Source organism: Rhinolophus hipposideros (genome assembly GCF_964194185.1).
Source record: "Rhinolophus hipposideros genome assembly, chromosome: 5".
Taxonomy (NCBI): Eukaryota; Metazoa; Chordata; class Mammalia; order Chiroptera; family Rhinolophidae; genus Rhinolophus; species Rhinolophus hipposideros.
In genome coordinates this window covers 81,954,897-81,976,532 of record NC_138051.1, presented here as the reverse complement: position 1 = coordinate 81,976,532, position 21,636 = coordinate 81,954,897, and the positions used below count along the sequence as shown (strand labels likewise).

Below are 21,636 nucleotides of genomic sequence, written 5' to 3'. Positions count from 1 at the left end.
ATTCAACACTTAAAAGTTACAGGTGTTGTGCTAGGATTTTTACATAATCATCTTATTTAAGCCTCACAAAAGGCCCATTTTATAGGTCAGAAAACTGAGTGAGGTTCAGAGAGCTTAAAAACACACTCAAGATGGCACAATAATCACTGATGGAATTGGGAGTCATACGTATCTCTGTCTGACTCCAAACTTCCGTATCTTAAGTACCAAATTATACCTGGCACATAGAAGGTACTCAATAAATATGAATTCCCTTTTTACATCCCTCTAGGTGTGAATTTCAGTGGCTTTGATAACGTGGGCACAACCTTACACTCCCTTCAAAGTTGCCTTTCAGTGACTCCCTGCTTCTTGGAGCTGATCAAGAATCTGGATATTCAGACCACTTCTTCAAGGATCTCTTTTTAAACAGATGTACTGATAATGTAAGGTTGGGCTAATGAGATTTTCCAGGCCATAAGTTGCTAACTGTGAATTAATTGCCTAGCCTATTTGCAATAAATAAAGGGACTATTACATGTGAAAAAAAAATCACAAGGATCCACTGGGCATGTGCAGAAAGGTTCTGAGTTCTGCTGTATAACCATCCCACTGTTAGCTACGTAGGAAGACCACTCCACAGGCACAAAGCTAGACCACCTCTGGACATTGCTTTAGGGTAGAGAGCTCTGGCCCAGGATTCAAGATAGGGATTTAGTAGAGCCTATGGAAACAGAGAAATGTTCCCATAGAGTCCATACAGTATATCAGATATTGGGTTAGACTCCAAACCTCAAGAGGTTCTTTCCAACTATAAATATGAATCTGTAAATTCTAGTAAAAGAGTCATCCATGCGCCCTCCCCAGCCCTCAATAAACATTTTTATTATCTGTACAGCTAACAGGACTTTTACTCATCAATCTTCTCTCCTTCCACTTCTGCTCTCAACATCAGGCTTTGTGGATTTCCACAAGAGAAGGCTCCATCTTACAGTGGCTGGAGAAGCTGGACTGCTTGTGAAAGAAGTTTCATTACAGATTGAGAAAAATGGGGGAAGGGGAGCCGTCTCTTGTGAAAATCACAACAGAGCCTTGTGAGAGGCCAGTAAATCAGAACCAGAGACAGCCAGCTGGAGATAAGATTCCTGTGAGCAACAGCCTGCCACCACGCCATGGTGACATTAAGAACCAGCCACTATCTTCAGACCCAGAAATTAAGACTTCAGGGGTGGGAGAATTCAACTAAGCAAACACCAGAGCTGTTATCTTTCCTTTACAATGTTGCTGATGAAGATAAAGAATGTGCTGACTTTGCTGGTGTCCATATGTGGCCCTGGAGACCAAATGAAAACAATATTCAAATGCCAGTGGGGCACAGCAGGAAGCACCAGACAGGGGGCCTGCAGAGAAGATTAGAATCTGAAAGGCACTGGGCTTTCTTTCCCTCAGGGAACAAGAAGGGGAGGTGTGCTAATCCCACAGATTTCATAAGGGTTCTGATTTACTGGCCTCTCACAAGGCCCTGTTGTGGTTTGTCATTTTGATGAGAATGCCTTGTTGTAAAGGTTAAACATGCTAAGAAGCATGAAATGATCTTCAAGAAAGACTGCATCTCCTCACCAGAGAAATAGCTGTCCAATAGCCCACAGAAGGGGGTCTTTCAAGTACCCTTGACACCCAGGGTTTCCAACCCTACATCCCAGATGCACTTGTCACTCCAATATCCTCATTATTGGGCTGGATTTATATGTCATTTGTGCGGTAAGATGGGATGGGTGATAAAAAGAGAAGAGAAATGTGCACGTCTTTTCCTTTCATATTTCTTTTCTCTGTAAATCAATTGACAACATTTCAAATAAAATTTAGCAACAAAAATAAATTACTGGAGACTGAGCAAATGTCTTTGCTATACTGCCACAATTCTACTGCTTAATAGGTGATGGGCCATAAACATATATTTTCACAAAATACACACAGATACTTCTTGTGTATATTTCTTTGAAAAATCCAATTATGGGGAACCAAAATGAGGGACTAAGAACATTACATTCTATTCTTTGGGCAACTCCTTTTCTATGGGGAGGCCTCAGTTTCCTTATCTAAAATTGGGGGTGGGGTGGTTATGCTAGATACTATCTGAGCCTTTAGCAACATAAATGATTCTATGAACTTTTATACTCTATCTGTTTTTCTTGGGGTCAATCAATGTTGGGTTTTGAGTTTGGGTCTGTTCATGACTATTATATGTCTGCTGTTTCTTTCCCATAATGGTCCCAGATTGGATTAAAACATAGCTCGTGATAAAATAGAGAAACATCTCAGAAACTAGAGGAAAACTATACGCTTGCACTCTATGTACACACAGTTAAACAGTCCTTGGTATTGGGCCTCATTGCTATAAAGTGCTAATGAGACCAGAATACAGAGAAATTAAAAATGATTTTCCTAAACCTAAAAAAAGAATCTTTTAGCTTAATCTGAAATACAGCCACTTTTACAAGAGAAAAATAAACTACAATTTTTTTCAATCAAATATATGCAAATCTTGGTTGAGATAATCACAGGAACAGCAGAGCATTTTAACATAATTCTTCAAAATCTGGGATTATACCTGAGTCATATCTTAACTCCAAATACAAACCATTGTGAAGCATGGAGAAAAGCATGTTTCATATGTTCCCTTCTGCCAGGACCTTCCTTCCCACTTTTAAATTCTAGTCTACATCATGAATTTAAACACAAAAATCATATCTGGGTCTTTTCTACAACACAAGAAAAAAAAAAAAACAGAATTAAAACACCAGCCAACTAAATTTTTCATTCTTGAATTGCTGAATTCTAGATTCAGAAAGGGGCATGTTGGTTTATCATCTATGTGAGCACACCATACCATTTGACTCTATAACAGAGGGACCCAACAAGCCAATTAAGCAGCTACTTTTGGTATTCTCAGGGGTGAATATCGAAACCCAGGCACAGAGAGAGGCTAAGTCACACATGTTTAGAGTGGGACCGGCATGTGTAGATGACTCTTAGATACATCCTCTTGTCACTTCACTCCTCTCCACTCCTTCCAAGAATCTTTAACTGATTTGAGGTGGCTGAGGAGTATAGGGAAGAAACAATGGGCTTCTATGGCCAAACCCCCGTTCTAATGCAGCCACTCTTCAGCGGTGTACAATTGGTTAGTAAATTCCACCAACACTTCCCCTTAAATCTATTGGATGTGTGCCCCCAAAATGACCTCCATTCTCTCTACCTCAGGCATGGCTCTTATTTCTCACTCCTGAAATAATACAAATGCAAACTGAACTAATGCTTACTGGTCTGCGGGCCTACTGCCTCCTACATCCCATCCATCCTCTGCCAGAGGGATGTGAACCTGTGGTCCCATTGATAAAAATGCCATGCCTCCTCTAAGATAAGGTCTAAATTTGTGGGGAGAGCAAACAAGGTACTTCACTCTTCTAGCCACACCTTCTAAAATGTCCCCTCAAATTCCTTTCCCTCATTCCCCAAGTCATAGATTCCATTCAGGAGGAAAACCTCCTGTGTACCGAAGTTACCTTCGCATCTCTGTTCTTTCTACATGGAATATTTTTTCCTGCCTGGTCTACCTGGGAGATTCCTGCTACTCCATCAGCCTCAGCCCTCAGTGTCACCCACTCTGTGATGCTGCACATGATATTTCTCCCTGCATTTGGGTCCCACCTTTCCCAGATGTTAAAATAGATTGACAAGTTTAGGAGGAGTGTCACGATCAATGCTTTTGGATCCCGAGGGCTCAACACAGCCCCTGGCACGGAGTACAGTGTCCGTGCTTTGGAAGGAATGAATTGGGCCCTTAATTTCTTCATCTAGAAAATGAGACTAATCATATATAGCCTGCAGAGTGGATGTGAGGGTTAAATGGCCCAGTGTAGATTAAGAATTTAACATACAGCAGGCACATAGTGTCTCTCAATAAATAGTAGATCTTTTTAACTTTCCTTTCCTCTGAATCCAGATTGGAACGAGAAAGAACATACCTATCTGGGAAAAGACACATGGAGCCAGAAGTGCTTCAAAAAAGGCTATGACAATCCCCTTGTGCTGCATTTTGAAGCATTTGTTTCTCATAATTTCGCAGCATCTCAATTTATTGCATCCATAATGGGCAGATGTCTGCTGCCAGCGAAACGGCTTCTAGAAAAGGCAGTAATAAAGGTAGAGAGCGGTAATGTAAACGGCCTCCGTGCCCCTGCATTTGACAGACCCACAGCCAGCAGCAGACGTGACGCAGTTCCAAGCAGCTGCCACGCACTGCCCCAAAGTGCAGACCCTCACTTTCTCAGTCGGAACACAGGCCAAGCTGTACAGTTTTCAAAGCTCTCGAAAGCCCCCAACCTGTCCTTCTGAGACCCCTGGAGCTTCAAGACTCCAGAACAACTAGACTCTCCTTCTCCGACTCACTGTTTTTGGAGTAACAGGAGCAACTGTGATCAGGGGTATCTGAGATCCTGACCCAGTGGAATAACACTCAGGAAGGGTTCATGGGCTATGGGACAACTTCCTAGAATCACACAGTCCTGGGCCTGTGGAAAAGCAAACTGGAAACAAGGAAGAGAACAAAGAAGAGGCTGAATCTGAGCACTGCTACGGTGGTCACCAGTGACACATCGGTATGACTTAAGCACGAATTGATTAGAAAAAATGGGGTGGGGGACATGTTGGTTGAAGTTGATAAATAGTGTATTTCTTGGGAAACCCCTTTCTCTGATACACGTCATTAGCCATCAAAAGCAGGTAAACAATGGACCTAAATGGAAACAGCCTATTAATGCTCTTAAGAAACCCAAGGTTATATTCATTAATCTATCAATTAAAATGTATGTGGTATGGGCCTGAAGTAGTCCCAGTACAGCAAGGTATTCATTTTCTTGGATGAATGAATCAGAGGTGACAACTTCATTGCAGTGCTGATAAAACCAAGCTCAGCCTCCCACCCCAGACAGTGCTGCAGACTGCAAGGAACAACGACTCGCATTCCTGTCCTGCCCTTCACTCACCTTCACCCTCCTCTCGGGATAAGGGAAAACATTGCCAAGGCGATGACATTTGAGAATCACAGAGTTTAGAACTGGAAGGGCGCTGAGAGCATGAAACCCACTTGCCTCATTTCATTTTTGCATAACAGAGACACCAGAGGATCCAAGTAAGACTCTCAAGGTCACATATCTAAACAAAGGGCCTGGATATCCCTGGGGAATGCAGCAGACCCTCAATGGTACTGGAACCACTAAAAGCAACCAGCATTATTATAGTTGACCTTGGAAGCCAGGGTTTCCTTTGTTCCCACACCACTGAGCAGACCCCAGTAGATGTAGAACCAGTTATAAAGTGATATATCATGTTGGACATATTTGGCTTCCTAATTGTTATCTTTTATTTCCTATAATTATTCCCTGGATTGTTGCCCTTGGTAGATTGCATTATAATTTGCAGATTACTTCTCTATCCCCTCCACTAGAAAGTGAGCTCATATAAGATCTAAAGCCATGTTTTCTACAAATTTCGACCTTATCTTAGATCACAAAGCCTGGTACATAGAAGAGCTAAATACCTATTTATGTAAGTGCTATGTCAATGTCGAAATTAATTCCAAAGAAGCATCAGAACTTCATTTCCTATAATTTGAGGGATCAGAAGCCACTGAAACAAATACTTAAGGTAGGAATGTGTTGAGTGTGCAGACATTTTAATAATCTAATACTCGAAGGAAGGTACAAAACGACCTTGCGCGTTTCATTCTCAGATGGCATGCTATTCAGTTATCCAAAGAAGAGATCAGTATAAATTGACCTAGGATAATGAGGGTGGAAAAAGAGAGAAGTGGAGAGATGCAGGATTGGTTTAGATGAAGAGTTGACAGGAACTTGCTGAGGCAGATTGAATGAGATGGGAGAAAAATCAAGGCAAATCCCAAGGACAATGGTGATGCCACTTACAGAAATGGGAAAAACTAAAAGTGAAAAAAAGTCAGACAAGGAAGAGAAATGCAAGATTTCTGTTTTCAATGCTGTGATTAAGATACCTATCAGGTATCCAAATGCTGATGTCAAATAGGCAAATAGACGTAGAAATCTGGGATTCCAAAGAGAGTTCCAGGCTAGAGACCCTGGCTTGGGAGTCACTGACATGTGGGTGACCTTTGACACTATGACAATGGATGAGGGCACTAAGGGGCATGTACAGACCAAGAAGAGCCGCAGTGCCGAGGACTAGGGCCTTCCAACATTTAATAACCACATAGTATGTGTATAGCACAGTGCTAGAGACGATGGGGAAACAAATACATTTAATGTATTGTTTTTCCCTTGATGACTTTACAATATAACTTCTTTCACATATATGAGAAGGAAAGACTGTTCAACGTAATGGACAGGAGTATCAGGAGTCAGGAAGGATGAATTTTAACCATTCCATAGCTACTCTAAGTTAGAGTCACGGTCACTTCTTAGGGCTTCCAATTCCTCACCTACTGAAACAAGGATTAGATACAGATAACAGCAATGCTATCTGCCAACTCTACTATTTTCTGCTAACATAATTTCCACGTGGCATCAGAATGACACATTCGACCACATCTAAAGACAGTGTCTCACCCTTCTCAGGCAGAATGAGCTGCTGCTGCTCTAGGAGCACATAGCAGCAATCAGAGGGATTGGCTGAAAGGGAAGTCCCTGAGCTGGAAGGGGAGCAGCTGTGGCCTGCACTCTTTTCCTGTTGGAACAAGAGTCATCTGAGAGAACTCAAAATATCTTTCACTCTTGATTTTCAGCTGGTATGTATGTCAGATGAATGGAATCCCAGGGACCAGCGAGAAGAGCAGATTTACTCTCTCCATCTCATTTTCTTGGTTCTACAAATTAATAGTTTCAAAAGCATCCAATTTCCAGGATTCCATGATCCCAGGAAATGTGTTCTTTTATCCGGTAGTGGTTCCACATGGCTGGTCATCTATAACAGGACATGGCCTTATGGGTCATGGTACCCCGAGCTTTCCCATGAAACAGCACTAAGAAAATGGTTTAGTAAGATTATATGAGGTCTGACAATTAAGTTTGAGAACTTGTTGCCAAAATGTTGCCAACCTTTTTTTGGGATCAGAGGGATTATTCATTATGAATTTGTACCAACTGGACAAATAGTTAAGCAAGTTTACTACTTGGAAGTGCTGAAAAGGCTGCGTGAAAAAGTTAGACGACCTGAACTTTTCGCCAACAATTCATGGCTCTTGCATCACGACAATGCACCAGCTCACATGGCACCGTCTGTGAGGGAGTTTTAGCCAGTAAACAAATAACTGTATTGGAACACGCTCCCTACTCACCTGATCTGGCCCCCAATGACTTCTTTCTTTACCCGAAAAGAAAGGAAAATATTGAATGCAAGACATTTTGATGACATTCAGGACATCAAGGATAATACAATGACAGCCATTCCAGAAAAAGAGTTCCAAAATTGCTTTGAAGGGTGGACTAGGTGCTGGCTTCAGTGCATAGCTTCCCAAGGGGAGTGCTTTGAAGGTGACTGTAGTGATATTCAGCAATGAGGTATGAAGCACTTTTTCTAGGATGAGTTCATGAACTTAGTTGCCCGACCTCATGTGTGTCCGACAGACACACACACACACACACACACACACACACACACACACACACACACACAAAATCCTGGGTGAGCCTTCATATCGATTCTGGATGACTGCCCACCTAGACAGAGCTCACTGGTGGAGGGATAGACAGAAGACCAAATTAGGACAATCGGTTTTTCTTTTTGGAAAATGTAAATTCTGACTGTAAAAATGCAGAACCTGGAAGTCAGGAGAGATGAATCACTTCAATCGTAGTTCTTTGGGAGCTCCAGAGCTCCTCTGCTTCCCTTTGTAAGATGTATTTAGTGGGATCTTCATTTGATAGATACCTCTCCAGGTAGTCATGCAGCAAATTCACTTTCTTGACTCTGTTAGGCAAAGTCAATTCTGTAGCGTGCAACCAAGAAAATCTTACTTAGTAATGATTAGTGTCCCTATTTTACAGATAAGGAAACTGAGACTTGTCATAGGGATAGACTTGTGCTGAGTCCTGTTTTCTTTCTTGCTGAATACATTCAGAAAAAGATATCCAGGGAAGAGGGTAGAATCTGTACTGGCCTTAAATTAAAGCTTGATGGTCCACAAATAAATCCAATCCATAGCCTTGCCTATTGTCACTTGGCTCCCACTAACTAAATAGTTTAGCAACACTCTCAAGGAGAGGATGCCTGTATTGCCCCAGGTCAATGGATCATGTCTTTCAAGATAGACAAGCTAAAACGCTTCCTCTGTACAATAGGACTTTACAGGATGGCAGGTGGTCCTCCAGCAGATTAAAGCATTGCCACCAAACTGATTAGTATTAAGTAGTTAAAATAGGCCTTTGCTTTTTAGGTCATGGAAACGACTCCCACTTCACTATGAATAAGAAACCAAAATAGCTACAGCTGAACAACTAGGACGGATAGAATATTCTTCTTAGAATAGTATCAGATTGCAACCAAGAAAACCTTACTTAGTTTTTTTCTGAAACTTTAGATGCTTAAAAATCTAAATATGACATCAAGCCAATTGTCATATGTCAAGATTTAGAGTTGCTTATCTTCACAGGCACCAGAAGCACTCTTGTGAGGGAACAAGCAAGAGACATCTATTTTTACTCTAAGAGAAGGATACTCATGCAAATTAATCTTAGTCTCATATACTCATATATTTCCTAGTTCTCTTACTTTATTCCCTCTCCTTGGGCTGACAGCTTTGAATTGGGAGTTGTCTCTTCAATTGATCTGCTCGCTCGCTTTTCTTGAGTTCTATTTTGATCTATTTTCTGACCTGCGCCATCCCCAACTCTGCTTTTCCTCTGTATACCAGTTTTCAGCAACCCCCGTATGCTTTCTCCATGTTATATAAACAACTGCCTCTTTATAACACTACTGTTCCTGTTGTAGGGCCAGCAATACAAAGGAACTGACCCCACCATGACGCCCAAGTATAGGACCCAGTCTGGGCTAGATGGGACACCTGCCAGGAACGTCTTAAAGGTATCACGTTTAGTACAAACGATGTATTCTAGGATTAGGGTTAATGCTTCTAGAAGACAATTAAACAGAGGAACGGAGGGACCAGGTTGATGGTATTATGATGGGTGGGGCAGCATTCCTTGATCCAAAGGGGTTCATACTCCTGTGTAAAAAGTCTTAACACTTTTCCTTCACCACTCTTCAGAAATGCCTATAGAAAATACTCAGGGGACAAGTAGAGACAGGCGATAATTATGTTAGAAATAGGAGACAAGAAAATCCAGGAAGTCTTGGGCTCCCTTTTCCCAACTATCACTTCCCCATACAGACATGGTCTCTCCCATTCATGTGCCCTATTGACATCTAACACAACATCCAGCATGTTAGCACATTTCCCACATTTCCCTTTGTTTCCCTGGGAGAATTATATTCCCCTGGATCAAAATCAAGGGCTGTGTCAGTTTCTTTTTGTTTTTGTTTTTGCAACTCCTGCGTCTGATACAATGGCTGGAAAACACTAGAGTTTCAATAAATGTCTGCTCCATGTACGAAAAAAATGAATAAAAAGTACTCAAAAGCATCTCCCCTGAGGAATCAGTTTCAATAAAGAAAAACAGTGTCATTGGGAAGCTCTATTTTCTTTGCTAGCAGAGTGCAGTCCTATCAGTTTTACACCCCACTGATTCATTCTGAACATGGTGTCAGGAACAATACAGAGCCAAAAAACAATTAGTGGGGGAACAAAACAATCAGCTGAACCGTCTGGAATTTGAGCAACGTATAGATCAAATGTCTTAAATTTGCTAGGCGCTTTCTCATTGGGCCAGAATGAATGACTACTGGCTGCACTGTACCCGGAATAATTGTCCCTCATATATCCCCAATCAGCTGCCTTTTAATGACTAGTCAAAAGTGACAATGTAAAATGTGCAGTGACTTTCACTGTACTTGACAAATCTTGGACCAACTCCCATGGAGGTGCCCTTGGAACAGGTGAGCTCAGAGACACCTTGCACAAATGCCTACAGTCACCACTGCCTATCTTCAGCAACCACAAGGCCCTTGAGTTAGGAAGAGACCCAAGAGAAAGTGTGCAATGTCTAAAGTGACCTTCAGTTCCTACACTACCTTCATAGATGGTGGAAGACCCGAAATACCAACTTCCACCACAACTGTCTCATGCATCTCAGAGGTCGGATGACCTTGCTATCTACCCCAAACTAGCACCAGGATAGTTTACCCTACAAAGACGTATGGGAAGTCTGGGAGTTTGACAGACAGATCAGCCCCCTGTAGCCCACTTCCGTTCCAGACTGTGGCCTCCTCATCTTAGCTCATGTTCTGATTGTTGCTCCTTTGAAAATTAAATGAATCTGAATTTAAATTCCATAAGTCTCAAGAAGGCTCTTTGTCTTCCACTCCAATGTCCTGTATCGTGTTTTTGGTCCAACTGTAAGGAAGACTTGCAGTTTTCTTGAAACACACCTTACCTGGTATTATAGTTGACTTCACAAAAACCATTCCTTGAAAATATCTTTGACTGGTCATCCAGTTCCTGTTCCAGGATATCTCCTCATGACCAGACTTACAATACTTGGACAATTCTGGCCACTGGGAGTCATTAGGGATGAGACCCTACAGTTCCCTCCTCAAGATAGTCTTCTCTGAGTCTCAGTGTCCTCAGCCTGGCCCATGCCACTGCCTTGTATCATTTTATTACTGCTTTTTGTACAGATATCTCAACTCCTCAGCTAAATAAATGATAAGTTTCTTGAGGGCAGTAACTACCTATTACAGATGCAGTATCTGCACAGCCCCAGAGCTACGTCCTCAGGAAACACTTGGTAACTACCTAGATTATCCTTTCATAAAAAATAGAGGCTGACAACCCACGGACAGCCAGCTTGATTCTCTGGGCTTGGCATATAAAACAATAAACGAAGCTGCAATCTGGATGTGGCTTAAGGCCTGGACTTTTCTTGTCTTGATGTTGTCTTATTGCATACCTTTATCTCTGCCCTTTACTCAAACTGTAAATTCAGTGCAAATGTAAGATGTTAAAGTGGTGAATGTTCCTCCTAGCATTCTGGCCTATCCTAATCCATCAGCCCCCACTGTTTGCTCCCCACCTCTCCTACCTTCCCCCCTCCCACATCACTCACATTCCAGTCCATTCTGGACTTTGTTCAGTTCCTCAATTGTGCCATGGTCTCTTACCTCTGTCCCTCGGTACATGCTGTCCTCGCTATCTAGGGCATACCTTCCTCCCATCTCTTTGCCAGGCTAACTTCTACTCATATTTGAAGCCTCAACTTGCATATTCCTTCTTTGCAGAACCTTTCTATGAACACCTACAGTATGTTGGGTCCCCTTGTAAAAGCCTCCCAAATTTTTCTCTACTTTCCCTTTGATGAAGTTGATGACCATAATTATGACTACAACAATCACTAACATTTATTAAATGCTTACCATAGTCCAGGGACCTATTGACTCACTTTATCAGCACCAGCATCTTATGAGGTAGGTATCTGATTATTCCCATTTCACAGATGAGGAAATCAAGTCTCAAAGATATTGATTATCTTGATAAGGTTCATCACTCCATAAGGGCCAGATTTCTCACCCAGTCTGGCCCCAGAGTTCATGTTCCTAACCAATACATTACACTGGCTCTTGTAAAACTCACCACATTTGAAATTATTTACTGGCCAAAGATTCAACTAGGCAGCAAGCTGCAATGTAAAAGGGCTGGGTCTGTCTTATTCAACAGTGTTATTTCTAAAGTCTAATCCAAGAGCTAGCCCGCAGAAGACACCAAAAGGCATGAGTTAAATCAATAAATGAAACAGCCAGTTGGTTAGCCCATCCAGAATCTCCCAAAGAGAAGTATCCATCCTCTCTAAAAGACGTCTTATACTGAATCAAAAAAGCATCATGATCATGGTAATGTTTATTCTAAACTTCTCCTGTCTGCGACTCAACCCTAGTCAAAGAAAGCCAAGCATCCAGAAGTAGAAGTGGTACGATCTGGAAAGCACTGCACCCAAGAAAACTCTTCTCTAGAAGACACAAAGCATGAGCAGGTCCAAAGCTTGCACCTGCGGTAGCAAAGAAAGCACAGGTGGGTCTATCCAGAGACGCAACAGCACGAGGGCTGACTTACCCCTTTCGCAGGTCCTTCCCCAGTAGCCGGTCCCCGTGCAGTCGCAGATGAAGCGATTCCAGCCGTCCTTGCACACAGCGTTGTTCTTGCAGGGGTAGCTGTCACACTGCTTGGCGCTCATCCGGGAGCAGGAGGACTTGACGCCCGCGGCGTTCTGCATCTCCGCCAGCTGCCGGATGTTCTTGCTGCGCCCGTCGATGAACAGGTCGCGGATGCAGCCCACGTAGCCGTAGTTGAGCATGGCGGTCCAGAGCTCGGTGGGGAGAATGAGGCCTGCGCGGTTCTCCGGCAGCCCGCCCAGATACATGTCCCCTTCCAGGTCCAGGATCTCGCTCTCTCCGCTGGCAGTGAAGGGCGTGCGCCTGCTGTTCACTGATATGGTACCTGGATGGGAGGGCAGAAACACAGTGAGCTAACAGCTCCTTAGCATCGTAGGTTGCCAGTCGATGAACCAAATGGAAGGAGCCTGGCAGGTGAGTGCTGAGATCCGTGTTGCCAGACCAGGGAAGAACAATGTAAGCAGGGGAATGAATGCTCTAGATGGTGGAAAGGACAACATAGGTAATATGGCTCCCGTCTCTGCCAGGTAAGGCAGACTGGGCCACAGGAGGAGCCAGGACAATCCCAGTGGCCTAGTACCTGGTGTGGTGTCTGTTCTCTACATAAAAGTCCTGGCTGAGAGGTTGCATACCCTATAGATTGAGAGCAGCAGAGTTCCCACATGTGTTTAAATCCTAGCTCTTCCTAGCTGTAACCTTGAACAAGTGATTTCACCTTCCTGGGCCTTAATTTCCTCATCTGTAAAATGGGAAAATAATTGTTCCGCCTCACAGGTTGTTGTGATGATTAAATGAGCTTACATATGTAAAGTGCTTCTTACTCTGTGCCTGGGACAGAGTAAAGATTCTGTAGTGCTGGTCTGAGTCTTCATCACAGGCTTGTCATCCCCAGAAGGATGGAACCCTACGTGCCCCGATACGCTCTACACTGGCATTGGCTACCAGGCCTGCAGTGAATATTTCAGGCATTGCCTTTGGTAAATTTTAAGTGGAACTTTCTTTCTTTCTTTCTTTCTCTCTTTCTCTCTTTCTCTCTTTCTCTCTTTCTCTCTTTCTCTCTCTCTCTCTCTCTCTCTCTCTCTCTCTCTCTCTCTCTCTTTCCTTCTTTCTTTCCTTCCTTCCTTCTTTCCTTCCTTCCTTCCTTCCTTCCTTCCTTCCTTCCTTCCTTCCTTCCTTCCTTCCTTCCTTTCTTTCACAAATATGTATGGAATACCTGTTCTGTCTCTGGTATAGCTCTGTGCACGGAGATAAACTTGACAAGCATGTCCCTGCTCTCATGGAGCTGATGTCCAGGAGGAACAGAAACTAAACACATCACCCAATAAATAAGAGAAACTAGCTAATGGCAGGTGAAAGGAAGAGAACAAAATGGGTGACATGGTAGCAGTCCATGGGTGCCACTTTAAAGTGTATAGTCAGTGAAGGCCTTTCTAAACAAGTAACAGGTGAACTGAAACCAGAATGCTGAAAAGGATTCAGCCATGCAAAGTCCTGGGGGAAGTACATGCCACGCAGAAGGAATGGCACCTACAAAGGTCCTGGGGTAGGTGGCAGGACCTTTGGCTGTGGCTAGAGTGGAGAAGGCAAGAGGGAGTGAGCAGGGGATGAAGTCAGAGAGAGAGAGAGAGAGAGAGAGTCTCTGCACAGGAAATTACAGAGTATGTAATCCTAGACCCTGACCTGGGGACTTGGAAATAGGGTTCTAGTCCTCCCATGGTGACAATGGAGGCCAGTCCCTGAGCCACTTTACAGCTCAATTCCCTAAAATGTAAAATCAAGGAAACTGTAAAATCCAGGTGACATCTAAACATTATGCCACATAATTTAAGAATGATTTAGTATTCTTAAAGTGCTTTATTGGTACTGAGATAACTGGGTCATGCCATCCATCAGCCAGCCTTCACTTCTGCCGGAATCTCAATTCCCTAAGCTCTTTAGGGAACAGCTGAGGGCTGAGAAGATCAGCTGGGGTCAAGAATGTGACCTACTCTCAATTACAAAGTCAACAGAGGGATAGAAGACTAGAAAGAGCATAAGGGGCATCTGGGAGGATCGAGCCAACAGCTTGCTTCCTGTATTCTCTCCTACAAGTATTTTTCCTGGAGAAATCTGCTTTGCCTTTTCGGTTTCTAATCTTTTAAAAACCTGCGTAACAGCCACAATGTCCTGGCCACAATTTTAAGTACTTGATTTGCTTTGGGGGACTGGATCCTGAAAACAATCTTGTGAGACAGGAGTTGCTGCTTCCACTATTTCAGCAATGAGGAAGTTGAGGTGTGTAGCTCTTTCTTCTCTTTGGCACAATTTGCCTTCTTTCCCTCCATGTATCTACAGAGCTCCTCGGATCACCAGCTAACAGGGAGGAGTATCTATTACCAAATAAGAACAGCAGCCGAACTGCTTAAGATGCTGGAGCCTTAAACACACCCTGAGGAAAATCTGTCTTCAGAGGGTGGGACCACAATGGTTTTGAAGGTACTTATCCAGTTTTAAGAATCACTCACCCAACTGGGGAGTCATCATAAAAGTATTTCTAGATCACTTCTCAGTCACGTTCTTCAGGATGAGCAGGGAAGAAGGCACTACACTTAGATACACTGGTATTTTTATAACTATCCACTTTAGAATAGCTTTATAACCCCAAACAACATACTAGGAACTATCCTCATAAAGAAATGAAGTTTAATAGATCATATTAAAATTTTATGTTGCACTGCTTTAACACGACACTTATTTGTTTACTCAGTAAATTTTTATAGGCTTTGATCAAATTGATCAGTACATCAAAGTACTGGCCAATGCTACAGCTCCCGGGTATGAAATTCAAGGCCTCTGAAATCCAAACTTATTTGTTGAAATGGACCCATTGATGGTTCTAACAAAACAAAATAACTGCTCTACTTGAAAAAGCAGTTAGCGTTGAAAATAAATAGAAGTATACATATGGCAATTTTACATGTTCTGGGCTGCCTGTAACACAGGTAGGTAACCTTGAAGGTGTGCGAGGGTCTAGATTAGTCGATCACAAAACCCATCAACAATGACCCACCTCCGGAGACCCAAAGTGCATGGTCCCCAAAACCAACAGGAGCATTTCCATTATAATTCTGGGACAGCTTTCTGGCTCTGCCCCTGCTGACATTTTAAGGACAAACTGAGAGAGAGAGAGAGAAAGAAAGATTTGGCCTCCAAAGAAATTAAGTTTTGTGTATTTCTCTTTTTCAAAAAAGTACACACTGCCCATTCTTGTTCAAAAAGCACATTAGATTTGAAGCCTCTTGGTTCTGATCAGATTTCAGACAACCAATAAAGCATCCTACTGAGCGGGAAACCATCCAGGGCTGCAATCAGCCCCTCACCTGCCCTCTGCACAGAACCCATCCAGCTCCCCCTAAGAGCATCATTGCTTATCTCCAACATCCCTCCAGCTCTGGAATTATACAGAAAAGCTGTTTCCCCTGAAGCTCAGCCATTCCTGGCTGCAGCCTTTGGGGGAACCTATTGCTTTCTATTGTTGGCCAAATGCACCTAGGAAGAAAATGTCCACATGGTAGACTTTTTTTGTGTTTACCAGAAGAGTGAATCCTTCAAACCTGTGACAAATACAGCCAAGACCCTTCTCCAGTATAATCCTACCTAAACAGAGAATCAGGAAATAAGTGTGAAATCCAAATGCTTTAATTATCACTCTGGGTGCAATGCCCTTTCTGATGGCACAGAACATGACCTTCACTGCCACATGGTCCATAGAAAGAGAGGCAGACTGTACAGCATCCAAAAGCTCCAAACTCTCTATTTTTATGTTTTTTTGGTGCGTTTTTCCCCCCTCCCTCTCTCTGTTACTATTCCAGAGTGGCTATGTACTGCCCGGGGCTAGCTTGTTTGATCTGCGGCTGCAGAAACAAACAAAGCCATTTAAACCAAATGTAAAAGGTTATGAAGAGGAAAGGAGAGTTACTGAGGTCTGAGCAAAGAGTGAAATATAGGCTTTCACACCAAAGAAAGGCTTTAAATTGAACATGACTTCAGGAAAAATCAATTTGCCTTTTCCTTTCTTGTCATAATTTTTCCCTGCTACATGACCCTTGCCAATTATTGAAGGGTGTATCGCTGCATAAACCCTGGCAGTGAAGCTTATCCTACAGAGTAACCACATAATGCAGCATCTGTGATGTCACCATTGGTTTCCATGGTGATGAGAAAAAGAAGAAAAAGGGGGGGGGCACCATCACACCAGTGACAGGACAGTTGCTCTGCAGCTGTGGAATTGATACTTGTAAAACCGTCTTTAGCTCCGGGGTCTTGGAGCTATCATTGAGATGGTTGGGCAATGAGTGAACAGGGAGGTTAGGAGAAGAATGCAAGCCGTTGAGGAGACAGGTGACTTGTTCTGAAACATCTTATAACCACCATTAAAAAGAATGGGAGAAGAATCAACAAGCATGCAAGCGCAAAACTTAGAATAAAAAATATAAAGTTCAGAAACAAACTGAGAAGCCAGAGCTTTCCTCTAGCCTCGGTGACACACCCTGCTTCCTCCTACCTGATCGGCCATCTCGTTGAATGTCCACGTGGTACCATTCTCCATCGTTGGCTTTCTTCTGAGTGGCTTTCACTTTGATGGTGCCAGAGCCCATGTCAAGCAGCAAGTACAGGTTGCCGTCAAGGAGTTCCACAGCAAAGAAGTCCACCTTGGTATTCTTCTGGCTCCGAGCATCCTTCCTCTCTTGGGGCTTGCCATGAGTGAAGAGGATCAGACCGTTGGGTTCGGTGGTGCGGAAGTCAAAGGAGATGGAACCCATGCGTTTGGTGTTCCACTTGGGCAAGCTGATATAAGCCTCTGGGGTCTCAAAGTTGATGGGGTCCAGTGTGGCCACATTCTCACACTTGAATACAACTTCGCCATAGATTTTCATCTTGGTATCCCCAATCCGGGCCAGGCGAGACAGCTCTAGACGGATGTCATTATTCTTATAAACAACCTGTCAAAAGCCAAACAAGTGCCATATGAATCAATCTTGCAAACAGTAACCATCCATCGCCCTCTGGGCAACCCAGGAAAAAGGCCCAAGAAGAGACTTCAGGACACCATAGTCTGAAACATTATGAGAAGCATGAAACACAGCATTTGAAAAAGGATCTGGAAAGACCTCTAGGATGTACACAAGTCCTGGATAAGCCCCTATATTTTCATTCTATTCCTTTCATCTGTCTCCTTCTGGCCAATGTTTGTGTTGTCAGAAAGTTATACAATATAAGCTTGCAAGTGGAAATCAAGAGAGATTGAGTAGCACAGACTCAAATACTTCCATACAAAGATATATACTGAAGTGTCCTTAGTAAAAGACCAGAAACGACCTAAATGACCATCAATAATAGACTGGTACATCCTAATGATGGAATATTATGTAGTCCTTGAAAACTAGGTAGTACTCCCAATTTTGGTGTGGATGCTTTCCAAGTAACATTGTTAAGTGAAATTAGCAAGGACTAGTTCAGACCACACATTGTGCAATCATTGTGTAAAGTATGTGTGTTGGAAGGATGTCCCATGGCTATGTATGCTCGTAAATGCATAAAACAGCTTTGGATGAAAACACAAGAAATTATAAAATTGTTAATAGGATGTAAATTTGCCAGGTTAATATCTGGCGTAGGAGGGAGACTTACTTTTCACAGTACCCTATTATATTTGATATTTTTTAAATAGGTGGATGTATTACCTAAAGAAAATGATTATTATGGGTTGGTGGGGAAAGAGATCTGTGTTTCTTTGCACATGGTGTATGCCCTCTATGTACGTATAGTGAGAGAATGAAACAACCTAAAACACAAAAAATATATATTATGACTTTCTAAACCTGGTATAATCTACATAAAGGCAGGGATTAATCTTATTGCTCCAAATTAGATTTACAAAAGGGTTTTGCTCTTACTAGACCTGAATTTTGATGCAATTTTGGGATGGAACTGAGCTCTAAGCAATGTCAGACGTATAAAATAGACAGGAAGAAAAAGGTGGAGGGAAGGGGTTAACATTAGAGCACTCATTAAGCCTACTACTTCACTATGTCCTGCACATCATCTTATTCAAATTCTAAGTCAGGATCCAGATTTAGGTCCAAATCCCACATCCACTACTTATAAGCCATGTGACCGTGGCACAGTTATTTAACTTATCTGTGTCTGCTTTCTCCTCTGAAAATGGGAACACAGGACTAAATGATTCTGTAAGGATGAAATGAGTTCATGTATGTAAAGCACTTCGGAATGGCACATAGGAAAGGCATAAAAATCTGTTATTTTTTGGGGGGGGGGTTGTTGTAGCTATTGTTAATCTTATTTCATCCTTTCCACAGACCAGAGTAGTTTGTGTTATTCTCTGCATTTTCAGTAAAATAAAAAGACTTAAGTGGGGAAATAAGTCTGACAATCCATCTCAGTGATAAACAGTTAATTGGACGAGTCATTCCAATATCTGTCATTTAATCCCTAACATCCAGTTATAACCCGTGTCCTTCCTCCCCCTATCACCAGGAGAGAATCAAGCAGAGCTATTTGCCTTTTACTATATTACTAATGACAAAGAATTGAAAACACCTCCCCTGCTATTATGACCTCAACCATAGGCCTAACCATACAAATAACACTGAAAACAGTACTCATATTTACTGAGCATCTACTACCAACCACCGTGCTAAGGATCCAAAGCCTTCTATTGCATTCATTCTGATAACGTCCATTGGAGACATCCCCATCCCTCCCCCATTTTACTGATGCAGAAACAGGTGCAGAGAGTCGTTAAGGAACAAGTTCACAGCCAGACAGCTGGTGATAACAGAGCAGGACTTGAACCCCAGGAGCTGGGCTCCCGAGTCCACGTGCTTCACCACCGTGAGAACTCGGAACGAGGTCCTGCAAGCAGCTCTCATGAAGCTCATCGTTAACGTTCTGTGGAAAGTCATGCATGTGTCATCCCCAATTCAAAATCTGAAGTTCTCATCTTACCTCGATGGGGCAAAGGGAAACCCTGAAGGATCCTTAGGCCATCGCTCCAAGTGAGTGAACCAGAAAAGAAACAATCCAAGTTTGCTGACTGGCAGCTTCTTCTCCTGTCCAACCACCAGAAGTTTGCCCCAGCCTGTGAGCGCTCTCTGGCATAACCAAACTTTGGCTTTTCTTATATTGGTTAAATACCTACAATCAGAGCTCTTTGTATAGGTTAATTATTAACGTATAACAATAGCTCATCTCAAAGGGACAGACGGAGGCTTGGCTCCATTGAACAATAAATGGAAAGAGAGATCAGTCATCCCTACAAGAGGCAGAAGGAAATAAGAAAAAGGCCTTTTAAAGGATGCTGAGTCCTGAGAAGAGAGCTGTTCTGTAAGAAGAAGGGTATACAGGTGAGACTGGGACGGAAGCTGAGCAACTAGAATTCAGATTTCTGAAGAGACAGAGAGGAGAATCAGGGCCAGAAACTGCCACAGATAACCAGACTTCTCTCAAAAGCTCTCTGCGGGTGAGCTCTCTGTCCACTCCCTGGTCCTGAAATTACTTCTCTCTCTCCAGGTATTAGTATAGGTACTGTCTCCACACCTTTCTTACTGACAGTGAGTTAACCTCTGAATCCTATTGTCTTTATGTCCTCACCCAGTGTAGGATCATGGCCACAGCCCTGAGAAATGTACCAGCCCCTTGGGTAGGACATAAAGGCAAGAAATCCCGCTGGAGCCCCTTGCAAGACAAATTAGCATCTGGTACAGGGTTCTCTATAAAGTCAGACTTTCAGCTAAATGGAAGTCCCCAACTGATGACTGAACTAGAAAGAGATGTGACATCAAGTGACAGAAAGCAGCCTCGGCTGACAAGTTACCCCACGGAGGAGCAATTAAAGACAAAGTAGGAATGGCCCCCTATGTCACAGAGCCTGGGAGGCAGAGGCAGAGTCACAGAGTGACAAGCTGGTCTTACAACTCCACCCAGGGGCTTATAAAGACTGCTGTTTGCATTCACATCTCGTGCTTAGGAAGCCAGACATTTGAGGACAAAATCTCAGAGGTAAGACAACTCTCAGAACAACTGCACTTTGTCTGCCTCCACAACCTTTGACACAGAGGCACACAGACCAACACCAGGAGTAAGGCAAGCTATGGCAGCGGAACAACAGAATACAATCATTGCCACCTATTGAGCATTACTATGTGCCAGACACTTTACAAACCTATTGTATACCATCCACATTAAGCACGTGAAGTAGGTGGCTTTACCCCATTTCACAGAACTGAGGCTCAGGGAGGATTAGGTGTGAGTAAGATCACATAGCCCGTTAAGGGCATAGTCCGGACCTGAACCCAGATCTCTCTGACTGCCCTGGGGCAAGGCCACGCTCCGAGGTTGGCAGCTTCTAGACTCTGCAGTCACCCATACCTACCCATAAAACAGAAACTGGTTCATCAAGCACAAAAGCCACATGCATCTCCTTCCTGGGGTGCAAAGACCTTCACACCCGGTACGGCCTTCTCTAATGGAGTCCTGTTCCTCCCCACTCAGACTCACCTGGGAAGCCTCTGCGTGCGCTCAGGTGTTGGGGTTTCTGTGCCTTTGCTCCCCAGGTGTCCCTGGCTGTAGCGCCTTCCTCTCCTCTCAACCTCTTTCAAAGGTTCCCCTTCGCCAGGATCTACATCCAGACCCATTCCAGGCCCTCCCTGGCGACTCTGGCCCTTGCTGACCCCGACTGCTCCATCAACTTACAGTCCTTAGATTGTCTGCCAGTGACGAAGCTGTCTGCTCTTGTCCAAACCACTCGCCTGATTGATGAAGAAGACAATTCTTCTTTACATAATGTATTTTTACATTAAACTCTTCTACGAGGTTTGTGTTATATGGCAGGTCCATGGGAATGAATCGAATGGGTAGAGACAGTCTCAGCTCACAGAGCATTTCTCTTCTCCCCCATCTTAGCCCGGGCCACTCTGGTGGTGTTACAAATGCCACATCCCTATACACTCCAGGAAGGGACCTAGAAAGAACAAGGAAGTGTGGGCATGTGCCCCGCAGGGCCCAGAGGGCTTCTGGGTGCTATTTCTCGGTCCAGGAAGGAATAGTAGGTTTACCACCTGGTCTTTCTTTTCTCTTGTTTTTAAAACAGCTTTAATTCTCTGTGGCTCCACATACAGGACAATTTCAATAAAAAGCACCATTGCTTGCTCCAGGTCAGTGGAGGATGTTTAAAGGTTAGGACGTCGGGAGCCATTCTCTCAAGTGCATGGAGTACGCAAAACAGAACAGCGAGAAGCCGGCGGCAGGGTGCCGTGCTGTGGAACAGTGCTGACTACA

At 43.4% G+C, this 21,636-nt stretch overlaps 1 protein-coding gene across 25 annotated transcripts in view; it reads right to left on the bottom strand.

Moving 5' to 3' along the window:
• Positions 1-21,636, bottom strand: part of NRXN3 (neurexin 3) — a 1,519,061-nt gene that overhangs the window by 1,003,433 nt on the left and 493,992 nt on the right. For all 25 annotated transcript variants that reach the window (XR_013993472.1, XR_013993473.1, XR_013993474.1 and 22 more), the window contains exons 7-8: positions 16,841-17,279; positions 12,239-12,622 (exon numbers count right to left, since the gene is read on the bottom strand). Coding sequence is in view for 22 of the 25 variants with exons in the window: in XM_081050416.1 (XP_080906542.1) it covers positions 12,239-12,622; positions 16,841-17,279 (823 nt within the window). In the remaining 3 variants the exon portion in view is untranslated. The remainder of the gene's footprint in view (positions 1-12,238; positions 12,623-16,840; positions 17,280-21,636) is intronic.